Source organism: Clinocottus analis, unplaced genomic scaffold (genome assembly GCF_023055335.1).
Source record: "Clinocottus analis isolate CAN_PGR_092001 unplaced genomic scaffold, fCliAna1.0.p SCAF_12, whole genome shotgun sequence".
In the NCBI taxonomy this organism is placed as follows: Eukaryota; Metazoa; Chordata; class Actinopteri; order Perciformes; family Cottidae; genus Clinocottus; species Clinocottus analis.
The window spans coordinates 347,501-365,466 of NW_027175843.1; the positions used below are offsets into that span (position 1 = coordinate 347,501).

At 44.6% G+C, this 17,966-nt stretch overlaps 3 protein-coding genes across 5 annotated transcripts in view; 1 reads left to right on the forward strand and 2 right to left on the reverse strand.

The window, feature by feature from the left end:
• Positions 1–4,524, forward strand: part of fhl2a (four and a half LIM domains 2a) — a 4,991-nt gene extending 467 nt beyond the window's left edge. Inside the window, exons 2-6 of the mRNA XM_068572321.1 lie at positions 1,882–2,056; positions 2,152–2,326; positions 3,462–3,631; positions 3,728–3,914; positions 4,065–4,524. Coding sequence (XP_068428422.1) covers positions 1,901–2,056; positions 2,152–2,326; positions 3,462–3,631; positions 3,728–3,914; positions 4,065–4,216 — 840 coding nt within the window. The 5' untranslated portion in view covers positions 1,882–1,900 and the 3' untranslated portion in view covers positions 4,217–4,524. The remainder of the gene's footprint in view (positions 1–1,881; positions 2,057–2,151; positions 2,327–3,461; positions 3,632–3,727; positions 3,915–4,064) is intronic.
• Positions 4,525–5,003: 479 nt separating this feature from the next.
• Positions 5,004–7,655, reverse strand: cunh2orf49 (chromosome unknown C2orf49 homolog). 2 transcript variants are annotated; one of them, XR_011077313.1, is made up of 5 exons: positions 7,534–7,655; positions 7,212–7,369; positions 6,602–6,842; positions 5,909–6,258; positions 5,004–5,138 (listed from the first exon to the last, which is right to left on the reverse strand). XR_011077313.1 is itself a non-coding variant. In XM_068572796.1 (4 exons), exons 1-4 carry the CDS (start codon positions 7,642–7,644, stop codon positions 6,202–6,204), a joined length of 567 nt encoding a protein of 188 aa, XP_068428897.1. In that variant the 5' UTR covers positions 7,645–7,655; the 3' UTR covers positions 5,315–6,201. The 2 variants fall into 2 exon arrangements, 1 of the variants encoding a protein (XP_068428897.1); XM_068572796.1 differs by lacking the exon at positions 5,004–5,138 and having other exon boundaries at positions 5,315–6,258.
• A 1,746-nt stretch (positions 7,656–9,401) lies between these two features.
• gpr45 (G protein-coupled receptor 45) lies at positions 9,402–13,785 on the reverse strand. Of its 2 annotated transcripts, none has more exons than XM_068572806.1 (3): positions 13,637–13,785; positions 11,765–11,975; positions 9,402–11,328 (listed from the first exon to the last, which is right to left on the reverse strand). In XM_068572806.1, the coding sequence occupies exon 3, from the start codon at positions 11,219–11,221 to the stop codon at positions 10,064–10,066; it is 1,158 nt and encodes a 385-aa protein (XP_068428907.1). In that variant the 5' UTR covers positions 11,222–11,328; positions 11,765–11,975; positions 13,637–13,785; the 3' UTR covers positions 9,402–10,063. The 2 variants fall into 2 exon arrangements, with proteins under 2 accessions (XP_068428907.1, XP_068428908.1); XM_068572807.1 differs by lacking the exon at positions 13,637–13,785 and adding an exon at positions 13,200–13,279.
• Positions 13,786–17,966: the final 4,181 nt, after the last annotated feature.

Consider the following 17,966-nt stretch of genomic DNA (forward strand, 5'->3'; position numbering starts at 1 on the left):
TTGTTGGAGCTTTACAGCATTTAGTGCAAATCAGAGTTTCTTTGTTTGATGCAGTAAGAAATGTAGTCACACTTTGTAAGTGCACAAAAATACAACAACTAAGGGATTTAAAAGGTTCCTGAAAATATATCTTCATAGAAAATAATGACAGCATCCAGACAGTTTAGAGCGAACAGCAATTTTATTTTATATTGCATTTACTTTAAGACTCAGAAGGAACATTTTAAATGTGGAGCTTAATTCAATTTTACAATTTATTCCCACAAGCATACTATAAGAGGCTGTTGTTAAAACTTATTTAATCAACGAAGAATTGCACCAGAAAATCAATGTGAGCTGTTCAGAGCTCTCACTGATTCATGGATGGAACATTTTAAAGATACAAATATGCATTTTTAAACCAAATCATAAAGAGCCCAAAAAGTATCACAGTAATAATAATAAAAAGATCATTGCAAAAGCTGGAAATGAGTGATTTAAACAAAAGAAGCCGCTTCTTAACTTAATGCACTGAGAGTTGTTTGAGGGAAAAGGTCGAGGGAAAGAGCTCGAGGTCAAACGTTTGCCTCCAAGTGGCCGTCTGAGAGACGAGCGTCAAAGAGCTCAGGAGGTGAAACAGCTGCACGACTTGTCTGAATCGCTGGAGCTTTTATTTGTGGCAGTTGAGATTATCCTTTTTTTATTTTTAGGGGTCCGATAAATCCTTACATAAGCTAGGTGAGTCACGGCTGAAGCGATGGACAATGAGGGAATGTGGGAGGAGTGAGAATAACTCGGAGCCGAAAGGACGAGCAGATTATTCGCCTCAACTTCAGCCGGATAAAAGACGACATCCACAACTAATAACACACACACACACACACACACACACACACACAGAGGTGGGAACGCACAATGATCACTACTAGATCAAGAGGAAGAAACGACACTGAGTGCAAAACAGGAATTCAAACAATTAAGAAAACCAGTAAAGAATAAAAGAGTTAAGAAAAGAGGAATGTAGAGTTTTTATGGTTCTTTATCTGGCCAAAGCTTTGTGCAGCACATGGAGTCACATCAGTGTGTGTGAGTCAAACACAAAGCCTGAGCTGGTAATAAACACTATATTTATTTCATATATTCTCATACAGGTTTTGCTCAGACTTTGTAAAGGTGCACGCGCTGCACACACACATTTCAATACGCAGCCTGTCCCTGGTCCAGAGTAAGAGCGTTCAGGCGCAGGTGTGACAGCCAGAGGGCTTAACAGGCCGACCACCAGCAGCTGCAGATTGTGAGTAGCCATTATTACAACTGCCATTCAACCCCACTTATACAAACACACACACACACACACACACATGCATGCATGATGACAAGGGGTACAGTGATCTGCTGCTGACAGCTGGCCGCGGGGTGATGGATGGGTCAGCGTGCAGCGGCGTGCTGAGCGCCGGCATGCAGCGGGGGGAAAGTTGACCGTCTCCAAGCAGAGCTGATAGGAGTTATTTATACACTCCTCATCTGTCACCTTCTACTTCTGACACCGAGAACCAAAAGAAGGACCGCTGAGAGATGAGAGAGAGATGAAAGGGAGCCAAGTGCAACATGGGAAAATATGTATCTTTCCCATGAAGGATCCTGATCCTGAATGTGTCCCAGAAAACATTTATTGCATGGAATTAACTCTAAGAAATGTCTGTCTGCTGAGGGTCAGAGTCACTACAAAAAGACAAAAGTGTCCTCAAAGCTTTGTGTTATTTCGGTGACGTTGTGAGGAAAACCATCCAGATGAAGCGGTTTCAACTGGATGTGTCTGCGTGCATGAAGTCACATTATTTGGACAGAATACGTTCCCTCTTCTCACTTCCTGTGGCTCCTTTTCTTCCCCTCTCTCTCAAGGAAGAGCCTCTTTGTGAAAATGACTGAACGCTACGACTGCCACTACTGCAAAGAGTCCCTTTTTGGGAAGAAGTATGTCCTGCGAGAGGAGAACCCCTACTGTGTGAAATGTTACGAGAGCCTGTACTCCAACACCTGCGAGGAGTGCAAGAAGCCCATCGGCTGCAACACCAGGGTGAGAGACGTGATGCTGTGCATGCTCTGTGTGCCTTGAACACTATGACATCGTCCCCGTCGGCCCGGCTAACCTTCCACCTGATGCTCCTGCAGGATCTGTCTTACAAGGACCGTCACTGGCACGAGGAGTGTTTCCATTGTTTCCAGTGCAAGCGGTCGCTGGTGGACAAGCCCTTCTCCACCAAGGATGAAAAGCTGCTCTGCACCGAGTGCTACTCCAATGAGTATTCCTCCAAGTGCCACGACTGCAAGAAAACCATCATGCCAGGTAGGAACAACCCTCAAAGAGAGCATCAAATTTAAGTCTCTATACCGAAGAAACATCCCAATTATATGAGGAAAAGTATGCGAGCGTCAGAATAAAGCTTCTGCGAATGGTTCACAGATCTAAACGCTGCCGAATGTGGCTCAACAATTCAGTGTAATTATGTTTATTATGTTTGGGACAGTGTGCACAGCAGTGATGGGTCAGGACGTGTGTGTGTGTGTGTGTGTGTGTGTGTGTGTGTGTGTGTGTGTGTGTGTGTGTGTGTGTGTGTGTGTGTGTGTGTGTAGGAACAGCAGCTCTAAATTCAGTGTGAGATTTTAGAGGTTCCTGAAGTTATTGTAGTGGAATAAAAAAGATTGGAAAGGTATAAAAGAAGGTCGTTGGCGTTCACGGACACGTGTTGTGTGTGAACATCACGACGAGCGGATCGAGCAGAGTGGAGACACATCTGGTCGTCTGTTACGTCAGATTATGTTTCATCACACAACAAATACATTTAGAGTAAAGACAATTTAAATCTGTGAATAAAGAGTCAGTAGAGAGCGAGGACGGACAACAAGTCTCTGTGTCTGTGAGCTTCTAATGCTGAAGTCAAACAAGGAACAGGGAGACTTATATTTATGATATCTTTCTAATGTGTTGAACAGGGAACATCTGTGCATAGAGAAGCTGCTTTACAGATTATGCAACATAAATAGAAGCTTCAAATGTGTTTTTAAGCCCTCTGAACGTGTTTACATCAAGAAAACAACGAGCTGTGCAGAAACTGGGTCAATTCTACCACTTTAACTATGTCAAACACCCCTTATCAACCATACAAATGCCACATTTTTGATCATATCAGATTATCAAATTATATATGATGCCACATATTTTATCATGTCATTATTATTATCAAATTATAGATGGAGCCACATGTCTACTGTTTCATCTTGTTATCTCATTACGGTGACCTCTAAAGTGACCTCAGAGGAAACAGGACCAACATGCAAATTCTGAACTTAAACTTGTTACAGAGCTTGAGCTGATTGTTCTGACTAACAAGACCAGAACACATTTAAACGTGTATTGTATCTCGATTCCAATCGCACATTTAGTTTTTCTAATCCTCATTGCCGTCATCTCTCCCCTGAAGGCTCCAGGAAGATGGAGCACAAGGGGAACAGCTGGCACGAGACCTGCTTCACCTGCCAGCGCTGCCAGCAGCCCATCGGCACCAAGAGCTTCATCCCCAAGGACACCAACAACTTCTGCGTGCCGTGCTACGAGAAGCAGTTCGCCATGCAGTGTGTGCACTGCAAGAAGGTACGACGCCAGAGCAGAACTCACTCATTCTCCATCTTCACTCGCATGTTTACGCCTGAAGTGTGACCCCATGACATCCCTGCTCCCTCTCATAAGCCCATCACCACGGGCGGGGTGACCTACCGGGACCAGCCCTGGCACAAGGACTGCTTCCTGTGCACCAGCTGCAAGCAGCAGCTGTCCGGCCAGAGGTTCACCTCTCGAGATGACTTCGCCTATTGCCTCAACTGCTTCTGCAACCTCTACGCCAAGAAGTGTGCGTCCTGCACCACGCCCATCAGCGGTGAGCACAAAGAATATTGGTTGTTAAAGTTGAGGCACGGGCCGAGGGAGGAACCCGTGCAGGTTCAGAGCGGATCTGAGTCGAGGGGCGGAGACGCGTTCACATTACGTGATGTGACATTTACAGCTGAGGCTCGTTCTTCTCTTTCAGGCCTCGGAGGCAGCAAGTACATTTCCTTCGAGGAGCGGCAGTGGCACAACGACTGCTTCAACTGTAAGAAGTGCTCCGTGTCCCTGGTTGGCCGCGGCTTCCTCACCGAGCGCGATGACATCCTGTGCCCCGAGTGCGGCAAGGACATCTAATCCAGTGTGCAGGACAGCGAATACGTGTGATGGATGATCATGTTACCTTATAGAGGAGTAACACACCGAGAGCACGGAGCGTAGCATCCAGTGTCTTTACAACATTACTATGAAGTACACTGTTGTATGTCATGACATATAAACTACTAACAGTATTATTTGAATTAGATTGTTTAAATGAATTGCTCTTTGAGAAAAAGGCAGCACTAATAAAATAACATTAATGTTCAGACCTTTGCTTATGCAACAGCAACACGGATGCTGAGAGATTCTGTATGAAAATAAATCTACAATATAAATGTAGACTATCCACTTTGAAGTGTAATAACTGCTGCTTCGTGCATGGACTAGCTTGACGCCATAGTAAAGGTTTTGTGAATGAGTTTTCATATTACCAATTAAATATATGAAAAGTGTGTCTTTACTCTTAAGCTGCATCATATCACACGCATTTCAGAACTGTTCACACAGAACAAACAGGTAGAAATATGGTTTGAAAATACTTTAACAGAAAAATGTACACCCATTCTTTACAAAAAGGACTGCAGACTGCTGGTTTAAAAGCCTTAAAGATGAAGCAGCATGAAAGATACAACAAATAGACGATGAGATCTTTCATTGGAATTTAGAGTGTTGTTGAAAGCAAAAACACAGAAAACAATAAGAGACAGTGTTTATTCCACAGACATGAAGTCTTTGGTTGTTAAAGAGAAGAGTCTTCCTCCACTGTGTCCGGCTGCAGAACAGCATTTAACCCCGTTATCTCTTGAAGAGCAGAGAGGGAGGAGTCAGAATAAAAACAGGCAATAAAAGGAGTTTTGGGCGATTGCGAGTCGACGCAAACACAACCGCTCCTGGAGCACGCGGCCGCACGAGAGAAGCAAACCTGCAACATCGATGCTCCTGTAGAACGCAACGTTATCTGTGGACAGACATAAAGGTGCACACTCACTCACTCACTCACTCGTTTTCTCTCAGTAGTTGAATATCAGATCATTGCAGCGTATCAGACATGGACCAAAAAGTCGATAACTTTTGTGTAATTAAATCAACAAAGTGATTCATTGTATTTAGATAATTTATTTTAAAAAGCATCGATACAAACATGACATGAAATTTCACATTGGATTTAAAATACTTTGTAAATATTTAAATTAACTCTTCCTACTGTTTTAAAGAAAGCAACCGTGAAGTCGATCTATACACAATCCTGAACACACGCTTCAAAAATAACAATATTCCTGATTTAGTCTATTTTCCTCTCTTTTGTATTATTTTTAAAGGTGATATTCATGTACATGAATAAAAGTTACTTGCGTTCTGTGTCAAATTGGCTGTCTAACAGTGGATTATGATACCGACACTAAGATTTAAAAACCCTGAACAAGTGAGAAGAAAAAAGACATTTACTACTAGACTGAACACACTAATATTATTATTATTGTACGACCTTAAAACGTGTTGACGATGAAGTTCATCCCTCACAATATGAAACTATTAACTAAAGTTCATCCGTCCATTCAAGTCACGGTGTCACCACGTACATGTTGAACAGAACCTGGACATGAACAGAACCGTTTCCTTTGCAGAGGCAACAGAGGCGCTCTGAACAAAAGCCCTCGCACACAGAAACAGAATATCGACAACCATCATTTCCCTAAATGGCATCTCAGAAAACAAAAGTTGTGTTACTTGTTTTGTCCTGCAGAAGGTGTCTGTGTAGGACACGAGGAGCTGATCGTCTATCTTAAGGACACTTGAGGTTGTGGGAAGGACGCTCAGTGACAGCAGGATCCTCAGAGCGCCGTCCTGTCAGACACGCCAGCTGCTTTCATCCCTTTGCTGATACATAACTGGGATGGGAGAGCAGAGACACTGGGAACCATCGCTCAGTGGGAGGGGAGGGGTCCGTCCTGCAGAGCCCGAGCTGCAGGCAGGTCTGTGTGCTGCAGGCAGGTCTGTGTCTGGAGGTCAGAGGTCAGGGGTCAGGGCCAGGTCACATGCTGGATCTTTGTCTTCACCTCTGGAGACTTCATCGCATCCTGAAGAGGTGGAAGATGAATCAGTAAGGGATATTCCAAGTAGTCCAATATCATGCGTTACTCATCATTAGCATACCAATGGTTGATTACATTTATGGATTCATAATAATTTACAATTATTTTGTTTTGCACAGAAAACATTTCAGTTATAAATAATATTATTTTCCAGTTGTTCCCTCACTTTGTGTCTGAAGAACATTATAATGCAGTCACTCATAACAGTGTGTGAAAGTGGTCCTTCAATAGGAATGTTTCATCATCTGTATTGTTAAAGTATTCGTAACAATACGGATAATTGTGCACATGCTCCTTGAACTCAGGGGACAGAACAAAAAGTTCCTACCGAGCTGTTTGCTTCCCGCTTGAGGTTTGCCGTGTCAGCGCCGCAAAGAATGGAAGAAGAAGAGGAAGAGGAAGATGTGTTTCCTGATAGCTTGCGGGCGGAGCAGGACAGGTGTGCAGCCGGAGGAGGTTTCAACCTGTCAGTGCTTCCCTCTGGTTTCCTAACTTTCAGAGGGCCGGAGTGAGGAGAGCTGCCATCAAACACAATCAGAGGCCTTTTCCTCGTGTGGTCGTTACTGGAACTAAAAACAACAAAACAGCAAATAATCGTATAAAATGGATTAAACTCATGTTGTTGCTCATGGCCCATTTCAGAGCAATATGAGTGGATTACATGTCTTGATGCATTCATGTGTTCATCACCTTAATGTTGCAGCTGGTTATGGTGAAACTATTTTTAATTACGCTTTTAATTCCCTCTGAATCTGTAACTGAAGTTATCAGATACATGTAGTGGATTACAAGCACCATTCCAGTTCAGGAGTATTGGGGTAAGAAGTATTATGTCGCATAAACATGTCAGTACTTGAGTAAAGAAGTACCCCATTGTGGTACTTCAGTAGCGGTGTGGTACTTGTGTAATGTGACGTAATGCTTCGTGCTCGCGTCACCTGTCGGGCCCGCGGGCTGCGCGCCTCCCTCGGGTCTTCTCCATCCTCTTCCCCCAGCGGCTGTCGGGTAAAGTCCTCTGCGGCAGCGGGATGACGTGCCGCAGGTAAAGCTCCGTGAGCCGGTCCCGACTTTCACATCCTCCGGTCGCGACGTGTCTCTGGTGCGGACAGACAGAACCGTTAGCTCGCCTCTCCCGGTGTCACACACATGAAGCTAACAGACGAGCTAACGGAGGAGCTAACGGAGGAGCTAACGGAGGAGCTAACGGAGGAGCAGGAGGAGCAGGAGCAGGAGGAGCGTTTCTGTCGCCACACGACTCACCTCGCGGAGGATGAGCCGCATGAAGTCGTGAGACAGCAGCTCGGGGTGCAGCAGAACATCCACGTCCGAGCCGCAGGATGCTTTCCCATCTTGTTCCATGGAAGCCGCCATATTGGATGCTGTTCTTTTCCCGTCATGCACCGCGTCATAACAACACGGCATGTCGTTGTCCTCTGTAAAAAAAATAACTTTATTGAACAACTTTACAACCACAAACACGCTAAGTGGAATAAAGGTTGTAAAAAGTGTCGTGAAACGGTTTCAAAGCAGCCAGTTTTAAAATATTTGATTGTTTTATTAGGAATTTGGATTTGTGAATATGAATTGTTGCCAATTTAGTTAATGTTAAAAAAAATTAGGCCAAAATGACTTCGACCAGAGATTCGCGTCATATTAAAAAAAAAAAAAAAAAACATGTTCCAAGGTAATAAAAAATGAAGATTATTATGATCGGGATTAAATTGTAATAATTCACTCCACAGTCGTTTTGTATGAACATAGCATGAATGATTCCTGCATGTTTGTATGCCAATAGAACAACATACATCTTTTTTTTTTTAAATCAAATTAATAACACACCGTGAAAATACCAACAACATTCATTTAAAATATCAAAATGAGCCGTTACTAAACTGCTGCATTCATGTTTGTATTTCACTCATGTTAATATTGCATTTTACTGTTGTTTAAGGTTAATGTTAATAATCATTTATTCATATGCTGATTTGTGTGCATACTTTAGATGTGGTGCTGTATGAAAGTTGATGACGGGTATGTTTTTCTAATAACCTTTGATTGATGTGCTCTATTTTTCAGGCTAAACGCCTAAAAATACATTTAATAATTGCTACACAAAGTTAACACAACAAACAACCCAGTCCACATGGTATTTGGACTTCCTGTGTGTGTAAATGTTTTTCATAATCTTAAAGGACTCACCTGCAGAGTTTCCAGATTCATGTGAAGGATTATTTTTTCAACCAAGTTCTGAGATTTGTTGGTTTTAGGAAATTGCTGCCGGGCGAGTCTCTCTCTAAAAAGTCCCTTCTCCTAATGATTGTTGTTAAATGATTTGTTTACTGATTACATTAAGACAGTAATGTGATGAAGCGACATGTGATCCTAATGAAGAGGGAGAGGCCGTGTATTGATGGTCATGTGACGACACATGATTAAAAGTGTGTTTACATTTCCTTCTTTGAGTGGCACGACTCCCAGGTCTACACCATTAAACAGCATCATGTGCCGTGGTTCACATTGTGAGCTAACGTCATTAATTCATCGCTAAAAAAAATTGTTTATTTATTAATCCATAAATTGTTTCAATAATTTCAAGTTGAACCTCAAACATTGTAATTGTCATGCCTCTTTCATACTATTATGACGATTTGCTGCTTTTCTTTGTGACAAAACATCAGCTCGTTAGGATCTTTTGATTCACCATTTTTAAATATCTAATAACTGATAATCACATGAGCAGTTTCACTATAAACAACAACAAGCCCACTTCTTGTTGCTGTTAGCCAGCTGCTGCAAACATCTCATGTGTTCTGCAGAATGAAGTGAAACAGTGAAGCAGGAAATGGAGCTGAGTCTGCAATGAACAAACAGCGCCATCTTCCTGTTTAGTGCGGTACTGCAATGAACATTTAACAGCAACATGCATTCAGCATCATGAGCAAAACAAAACGTCTGTGCACAGTGTGCAGGACTCAGTCTTCAAATGGGATCACATAAGATGATATAATGATACACATTCATAAATGGATGGCTTTAGGATATGAATGAATACATATTTATTGTGTAAATCGTAAAAACAGACTGTTTTATACGAGCACTGAATAAAATGAAACCTCTTCTACAAACTGTTTATTAATCTGGTTCCTTTATTTATGAAAAGATGGACATTCAAGTAAACATTCACAGCTCAATCACTGACACACTTCTTTGTTGAGACACACACACACACACACACACACACACACACACACACTTGTAAATAACAGTTTCCGCTCACACAATGCCATGTTCCTGCACACATTTCATTCAAATGAATATAAAGATATTTAAAAAGACGTCAGTTGAAAGCTTGCGGTCTTTCCTCTGAGAACATCACTGAACATTAATACTGCGAATGCTTTTTTTTTCCTCTTCAGTCGGAAGAAACGATGAAACACGTCAGGGGCCGATTATGAAGTCAATGAACAATGGATGATAAATAGTTTGGCAGTAATCTTCTGAACACATAATGGCCTCAAAGTTAAAAACAAACAGCTTCATAATGAGACATAATGTAATCACAAGGTCTATTCAGCAGCTGTTACGCAGCGTCCGATGTCACATGACCTCAATGGACGCAGTCGTGCAGAATCATTACCTTCTCTTCTCGCTGGCTTCAAAATTAAGAATGAAAGTTCAAATGTTGTGGTGAGATGATTTAGTCAAAGACCGATTGCTTATCACGAGGAAAAGTAAGAGTTGAAAACAGTGTCCACGCCTGCTGGCTGGGCATCGAGCCCCCGGCCCTCCTTCACACCGCCGACTGGATCTCGCTGCACACGTAGATGTTGCTGGGCCTCACCCTCCTGCGGCTCCGGCCCGGCACTCTGGGACACAGCCGGCAGCTCTTGGGGATGAACTCCTGACAGGCCTCCCTGAACTTCCTGATCCTCCAGCAGTAGATGACGGGGTTGAAGACCGTCTTCAGGTAGCTGAGCCACAGCGCGCCGATGCTGACCGGGTAGAAGACCGAGCTGTAGTAGAACCGCCGGCTGAACACGGCCAGCAGGCTGACCACCGTGTGCGGCAGCCAGCACACGGAGAAGCCCACGAAGAGGATGAGGATGGTGGTGAAGGCTCGGGTCTTGAAGCTCATGTCCACCTTGATCTGCGGGGGGCGCTGCAGGCCGGTGAGCCTCATCTTGCTCACCTGGTTGAGCGCCGGCAGGCAGGAGCGCTCACTGGCGTGGTTGTGGATGCGCAGCGTGTTGCGGCGCACCGTGTTGAGGATGCACATGTAGGAGTACAGCATGACGATGAAGGGCACGAAGAACACCGCCACCGCCAACAGCACCGTGTAGCCGCGGTCCGCCAGGGAGTCGCTGTATCCCAGCACGCACTGTGGCGCCCAGGCGCCCCCGACGCCCGCCGCGCCCGTCCGCCACCCGACGACCGACGGCAGGGACACGCACAGGCTCAGCGCCCAGGAGCCCGCGATCAGCAGCTTGGCTCTGTGCGGGGTCAACTTGTCCTGCCGCTGCACGATGATGAGGAACCGGTCCACGCTGATGATGAGGAGGATGGACACGCCCTCCAGCACGAACAGCCAGTACAGCATGATGGACGCGCGGCAGAAGCCGCTTCCGAAGCTCCAGTCGGCCGCGGCCACGGTGACGGCGGTGAAGGGCATGCAGAGCAGGGAGAGCATGATGTCCGAGAAGGCCAGCGTGGCGAGGAGGAGGTTGATGGCGGAGCGCATGGCGGGCTTCTGGTAAACAATCAGACACACGATGGCGTTGCCGAGGAAGCCGATTGTGATCATGAAGATCATGATGGCCGCCAGCGTCACGCGCAGCGTGACGGAGATGAGGGGAGTCGCCGCCTCTGACGGGAGGCTTTCTTCAGCCGCGTCCGGCGCCACGAAGCCGCACTCGTCCTCCAGCAGCAGGCTCTCGTTACAAAAAGACATGGCCGCTGTCGTCCCGGGACGTCAGCCCAAAAGACGGCGCATGCCGGGTTAGTGTCGTGGTTTGCACATCAAGTTGTCCTCCTGAAGTCGGTCTTCCGAAGCAAAATCTGAGATAGAAAGAATATTGACGTCTGACATTTGCAAACACAAACAAATTATTTGTGAAACCTGTAAACAAAGTGAAGTCCAGGAGAGTTCATGTCTTTGAATGCGTCTGACTGGATGACTGTGTCTTTAAACAAGCTGCTGTGAACACGGCGAGCGTCTCATTAGATAACTAGAGTTGCTCTGGAGCTTTTACTCAGGAACAGTTGTACACTTGACAGCGAGAGGAGGAACGACGTCCTCGTTGTGTCAGCCCGACTCGCCTCAGAGCCACAGGACCGCTCAGCGGCTGCAGCGAGGTGCATGATGAACAGCTGTGCAGACTCACATGCTGCACAAACAAACACTCACACCACCGACCCCCCGACGCAAACACCGCTCCTGATTCTTCACACATGAACAGAAACACACACATTTACACAACAGCGTAGTACGAACCATGACGCGTCTTCCTCCCGCGCAGCAGAAGCTCATTCCTGGACGACGCTTCAGACTCTGATGATGCAAACTCGATCAAACCCAGAGGCATCCTCAGGACACGCGTGTTGCTCTGGTTTCCTGCTCCTGATGGCGGGTTCAGGATGAGTCCAGGTCGGTCCGGCCTTCAGGTCTCAGGTGTGCTCCTCCCAGGTGGACCGGCTCTGAAGCGCTGGGAGACAAGGAGACGAGTTCAGGGTCATTTCCTCCCTGAGATCCTTGTGATCAGCCTGCATGTGACAGCCTTTGTCATAGCAGATGATGCTAATATCAAAGTCTTTGCTCTGAACGTCCCGGTGACACAGAGCAGTGTGACAGCGAGCCAGCTGATCGATGCCACGACTGAATTCAGACTTATTTACTGGATTCTGCTGCTTCTCTACTTCCTCAGTATCACAGCTTCACAATGAGATGTGCATTTAGCTAACAAGCTAACAAGCTTTTTGTTCTGGGACGTGTGAAATACTCTGATTCAGAATATAAAATATGAAATAAAATAATCCTTTATTAGTCCCACAGTGGTAATCTGCAGGATTACAGCTGCAGACGAGTGCACAAGAGAGAGTAACATACAATAAAAAACAATATAATGACCAGCAAAACAGTAAAGAATCTAAAAGTATGTATTCAGACACTTAAACATGTATTTAAAATGTATTTATGTTGCATCAGTTCACGTGAAAACGTCGCTGTAATAAAGTTCATGTTCAGAGTCATAAATCCCTCCAATAAGAGGACTAATGTTCTATAAATATGTCTGACGCTCCGCTGACTGAAGCTTCGTTTCTGCACAAAAACATCATAAAGCCACCGCACGGTGTAGCTGCTTGTTGCCACGGCAACAGGGTCACTAGTTCCATGGCAACGAGCAGCCTGTACCATCGTCCCCGACGACGAGGTTTCCTCCGGACCGGCGTTTGTAATTTAGGACTTCAGACTCTAGTAACAACATAAATATGAGATGTTTCCTCTAAACAGAAAAGACGCCTCACTGAGAGACATGAATATTAATATATAACATCTTTATGTCTTTATCTCTTTTCATCATCTTTTACTATCGTACATGAAGCTTTACATAGTGAATCACCGTGTTAGAGAACCAAAGCAAAAGGAGAACAAAGAAGCTCTGTGATCACGTAGATACACAACACAACAACACAACTAGAAGCAACACAACGCAGAACATTTGACATCTCAACACTTTCCAAAAGGACAAAATGAAATCCAGAAGCCGAGCTCCTCATTCCCACAAAACAAGAAGTGTTTACTCAGCTGCTCTGAATATGAGACAACACATGAAGACACACTGGAGGATATGATATAATATAATATAATATGATATAATATAATATAATATAACAGACATTCTACATTAAACCACAAAGAAAAGACTCACGCCTCATGTTCATGTCCTCTGCTGACAGCAGCCGTGATGAACGTCACAGGGTGATGGAGGCTTCGGCTCCATGCAGATCACTGTGTGTGTGTGTGTGTGTGTGTGTGTGTGTGTGTGTGTGTGTGTGTGTGTGTGTGTGTGTGTGTGTGTGTGTGCTGCCATGATCTACTCTGTGTATTGATAAACCGCTGCTGACGTCATGTGGCATGTTAGCGCCTCCACTGAGCCCTTTCCCTCCATCAGCTACCAGCTCAACCTGCTGCTTCTCCACTGGAGGACGAGGCTGAGCCCAGCGCCATGGCCGGCAGCAAACACACGCACACGCACACACACACACACACACACACACACACACACACACACACACACACACACACACACACACACACACACACACACACACACACAGACCCGTGTGAAGCGCAGCAGCGGCCTACCTGGACGGTGCATCCGCCTCCAGGCTTCATGGACGTCGCTGCTCGGCTCGGTGCTCGCGTGTCTGTCCTCGTGCGTGTCGAGCTTCTCCTGAAACATCCCACTTTGAACATTTCACGGTCGAATCGATCGCCATCGCGGCGACTGAGGATGATGCTGCCGAGAGGAGGAAGCTGCTCCTGATTTAAAGGAGCAGCAGCAGCGCGCGCAACGTGGTTATGTGGACAGGTGAGGCTGCTTCCGGTGGTTAGTGTGGACAGGTGAGGCTGCTGGTGGTTATGTGGACAGGTGAGGCTGCTTCCGGTGGTTAGTGTGGACAGGTGAGGCTGCTTCCGGTGGTTAGTGTGGACAGGTGAGGCTGCTTCCGGTGGTTAGTGTGGACAGGTGAGGCTGCTTCCGGTGGTTATGTGGACAGGTGAGGCTGCTGGTGGTTATGTGGACAGGTGAGGCTGCTGGTGGTTCGTTCTCTCAGACACCTGGAGCATGCGGCTCATCGCTGAAGCTTATTAATGAATACGTTGCAATATAAAACATGTACAAACTTCTCATTATATCATCAATTGTGTTTTCCAGAAAGGAACACAACAACAACAACAACAACAACAACAACAACACACATATTTATATGATTTATAATACGTTTGCTACAGATTGCACATTATAATAGTTTTTTATTGAAGATTAAAGGTTATTGAGAAAAGTTATGGGCTGATATGTCAGCAACAGCAATAACTTGCTCATATTTACAGCATTTCACTAAAACAATTGAGCAAACAAAAACATCTCATCTCATAGGTCGATTATAGAATCTCATATAATAATAATAATAATAATAATATTCACATAAAGCGTTTTCTCTATCCATTAACCCATGCAAGTAGACAAAAAAGAAACATTTAAAGGAATATTTGGATTTACAACTTTTAGCGTTTTTAAATGTCTCATCTCTGCCAGAATATCAGTTTTATTATTTACATGACAATAAATCACACAGTGATTCAAATATCAATGATTAGATGTTGCTTTTCTCTTCTGGCTTATAATATATTAAATAAATCTGTTGATCCTTAAGAATAAATGACATCTGAAGGTGATTTTGTTTTATTTGGGTTCTGATCAGCGTCTCTTGTCCGGAGGCGACGTGTCCGTCCAGGAGGTGGAGGCATTGGGCCTCACATGGATCCGTCCTTCACTTCCTGAAGCACATCGTAGACGTTCATGTGTCGGTATGTGGAGGTTTGTAGAAGTATAGTTTTTGTTTGAATTGAACTTATTTAGAGCTCTGGCACCTCTTTGTACAATATAGATAAATATAAATCCATATCAATTGGTATAAATATTGTACTTTCAGGAGGTCCATCACACGTCATTGATAGAATTAGAACGCTGTCTGAGTCCAGAATATGATCTGATTTCTAAATGTCATTTATTTGATAGAATAAAAACGGTTGTTCTTTCACACACACTCAGTTACAGGCGGTCACATTCACACACTTAGCATGCAGGCCTTGATTATTTTCATGGGCATGCTTGTCTAAATTGGCATCGTGCCCATGTGTTGAACATGCCCATCAAACGGGTTCCACTCCAGCGGTCTGGCACACGCATGCTCGTCACGTTCAGCTCGCCGTGAGAGAACTCATCTCCCCGTCCATTATTCCACAGATGTTTGCTTTCATTTCTTCCTGATGGAGCGACGTTGGCGCCCCATCACAAGCGGACAGGAGGAAATGTTCACCGCTAAATCAGAATACTTGGAGAGAAAAGCACACGTAACAGTACATGGACTTTGAGATGATTGAATGTGCACTCAGGACATTTAAATACATTCACACACACACACAATTACAAGCACTAAATCATGTTCTGGGTCCTTTATTCCAGCCGGCATGGCCTCTGACTGCAGGTATCACATGTGTCATGAGCTCTGATTCACACTGAGGACGCCGCCGCGTGTTAATCAGTGTTAGGCGTACGTGGTTAACCATCTCACAACGTGAGAATAATTAACGGCAAACAGTGGGAAGTGATAATGTGCAACCCTCTGGGACGGAGTTGTACATTACAAAGTTCTCTCAATAGGTTCAGGTTCAAACAACACGCGGAGAAGGATCGTGCACAAGTTGCTTTACAGTACTGAACAAGGCTTCAAGAGCAATTATGAGCAATGATATTAGCATTTTTCATTGGAGGAGATGATAACGTCCTTCACTGCCTTCATGCCTCGTTTCAGTGATGCAAGAAACAAGACGCCGGTGAAAATGGCGCTAAATTTGTGCAAAAAAGCCCCTGAAGTTGTCATCGGATGAGCAGATTAAAGCTGCAAAATTCACTGAGACATTCACGGACGTATTGGAAGAACAAAACGTCAAAATCTCGTTGACCACAGACTTTATTTCAGGGAACCAGACGTGCAGAAAAGCTGACTCACCTCTGTGTTCTCTGGACTCGTTTCACTCGATATGCACGAGCGGCGACTGCACTTGTTGCTGCATCTCCAGCGCCGACGTTTCTGTTGATGGAGGGCTTTGTCTTCAGGAGCAGGTCACTGTCACGTCATCAGCGTGCACCTTCAGATGCAGCATTAATATTCAGAGAAGACAGAGCATCTTGTGATGACAAAACCCTTTAAGGGGCTTTTTATCCCTCAATTCCGTCCTTATCTCCCATCTTTACATCGCTAAGCTTTGAGGGGATCACGCTGCAATCCTGCCAGCTTACATTCTGCCTCCAGTTTTATCAGAGAGCGCTCAGCTGGGAGGCAATGGATCATGTTAAGAGGCGTCAGTAGATGTTACAGCGAGCTGGCACCTCTCGTCCTCTGTGTGATATTGCTGTGGAAGAGAAAACCAGACACATTTTTTTGGTTTGGCCTTTTTTATTTCTCCAAATGAATAAGTTTTATCAACACAATGTATGACAAAACCTTCTGAAAAGTTGGTTCACTTGTGTGTATCAGAAGCATAAACTGGTGACGTGTCATCAGCTGGCGTCCTGTTAAAGAGCTGCGCGGCTAACCAGCCGTTCAGGCCGACAGGCCGCGATTCATAACCCACAAGGACAAAGTTTCCCCCAAAGCCTGCCAGCGTTCAATGAAGACACACACACTTAAACACACACACACACACACACACACACACACACACAGTGTTATTCAGATGTATTTACTTGTTGGGACAGAAGTTCCTCTTAAATTCAATTTAATCCAGAATGACCTGCAGAGAGACGGATCGGTGTCCGTCCTGTTTCCAGGAAAAATACTGAAAAAACAATTAAAAGTGTGACATTCACAGTGAACATTAACTTCCAGGTTTGAGTTTATTCCTCCGTGTTCTGTCCGGTTTGTGGACCTTTGACCTTTGACCTCCGCCAACTTTAACCGCCACTTCTTCTCCTCGTCTTCTGTTTCCTCTTGACTCCGCCCCTTTCCTCCATCTTCACGGAGACGTTTGATGTGAGGCATCGGCTCTCGTGTGTGTTTCTTCCTGTGTTGTGTTATTGTGTGTGTGTGTGTGTGTGTGTGTGTGTGTCTGCCAAATCCATCAACTGAGGCAAAATACTCGCCGCCATCCCTCCATCTCGCTGTCACCTTGGCAACCGCTGCCGAGGTGAGCTGCCAGCTGGGATGGCCGACCTCCACACACACACACACACACACACACACACACACACACACACACACACACACACACACACACACACACACACACACACGACGAGGCCAAGAGACTTCTGTGATGAGCTCGACACAAAGAACAACTGCAGACGGCGCCGCTGTCGGGACAAAATATGTAGATTTATGTACAAACAACCACTGTTTCCATTATTATTATTATTATTATTATTATTATTATTATTATTATTATTATTGAGCATTTTGTTTCTCTGTAATGTCACACAGATGTCTTTCAGTAGTTTGTTTTGTTTGACAAACAGTCAAAAGCTTTAAGATATTAAATTGATTATTTAAAATATCGTCTAAAAGGCTAAAACCTGCAAAGTTGTTTAAGAAATAAAATAAAACAATTATTGATTATTAAACTTTTCTGTCGGTTGATAAATTCTCATCTTGATTATTCGACAGATTGAGACAGAATCACAGTGAACATTTATAACCTTGATAACTTCCTCTGAAGGAAACATTTAGAACAATATGGATGTGTGTGTGTGTGTGTGTGTGTGTGTGTGTGTGTGTGTGTGTGTGTGTGTGTGTGTGTGTGTGTGTGTGTGTGTGATGGTATCTGGCTCTCAGATAGTGTAACACAATTCTTTCTTTATGTCAAATTTATTAAATAATTAGTCTATTCCATGAAAATATACACGGTGGAAAAA

Excerpts from the sequence above, each read along its gene's own strand:
- cunh2orf49 (XM_068572796.1), bottom strand. The coding sequence starts at position 7,644 with ATGGCGGCTTCCATGGAACAAGATGGGAAAGCATCCTGCGGCTCGGAC. Across the intron at positions 6,843-7,211 it reads GCAGCCCGCGGGCCCGACAG|TTCCAGTAACGACCACACGA; the intron begins GTGACGCGAGCA and ends TGTTGTTTTTAG. Across the intron at positions 6,259-6,601 it reads AGCGGGAAGCAAACAGCTCG|GATGCGATGAAGTCTCCAGA; the intron begins GTAGGAACTTTT and ends CCACCTCTTCAG.
- gpr45 (XM_068572806.1), bottom strand. The coding sequence starts at position 11,221 with ATGTCTTTTTGTAACGAGAGCCTGCTGCTGGAGGACGAGTGCGGCTTC.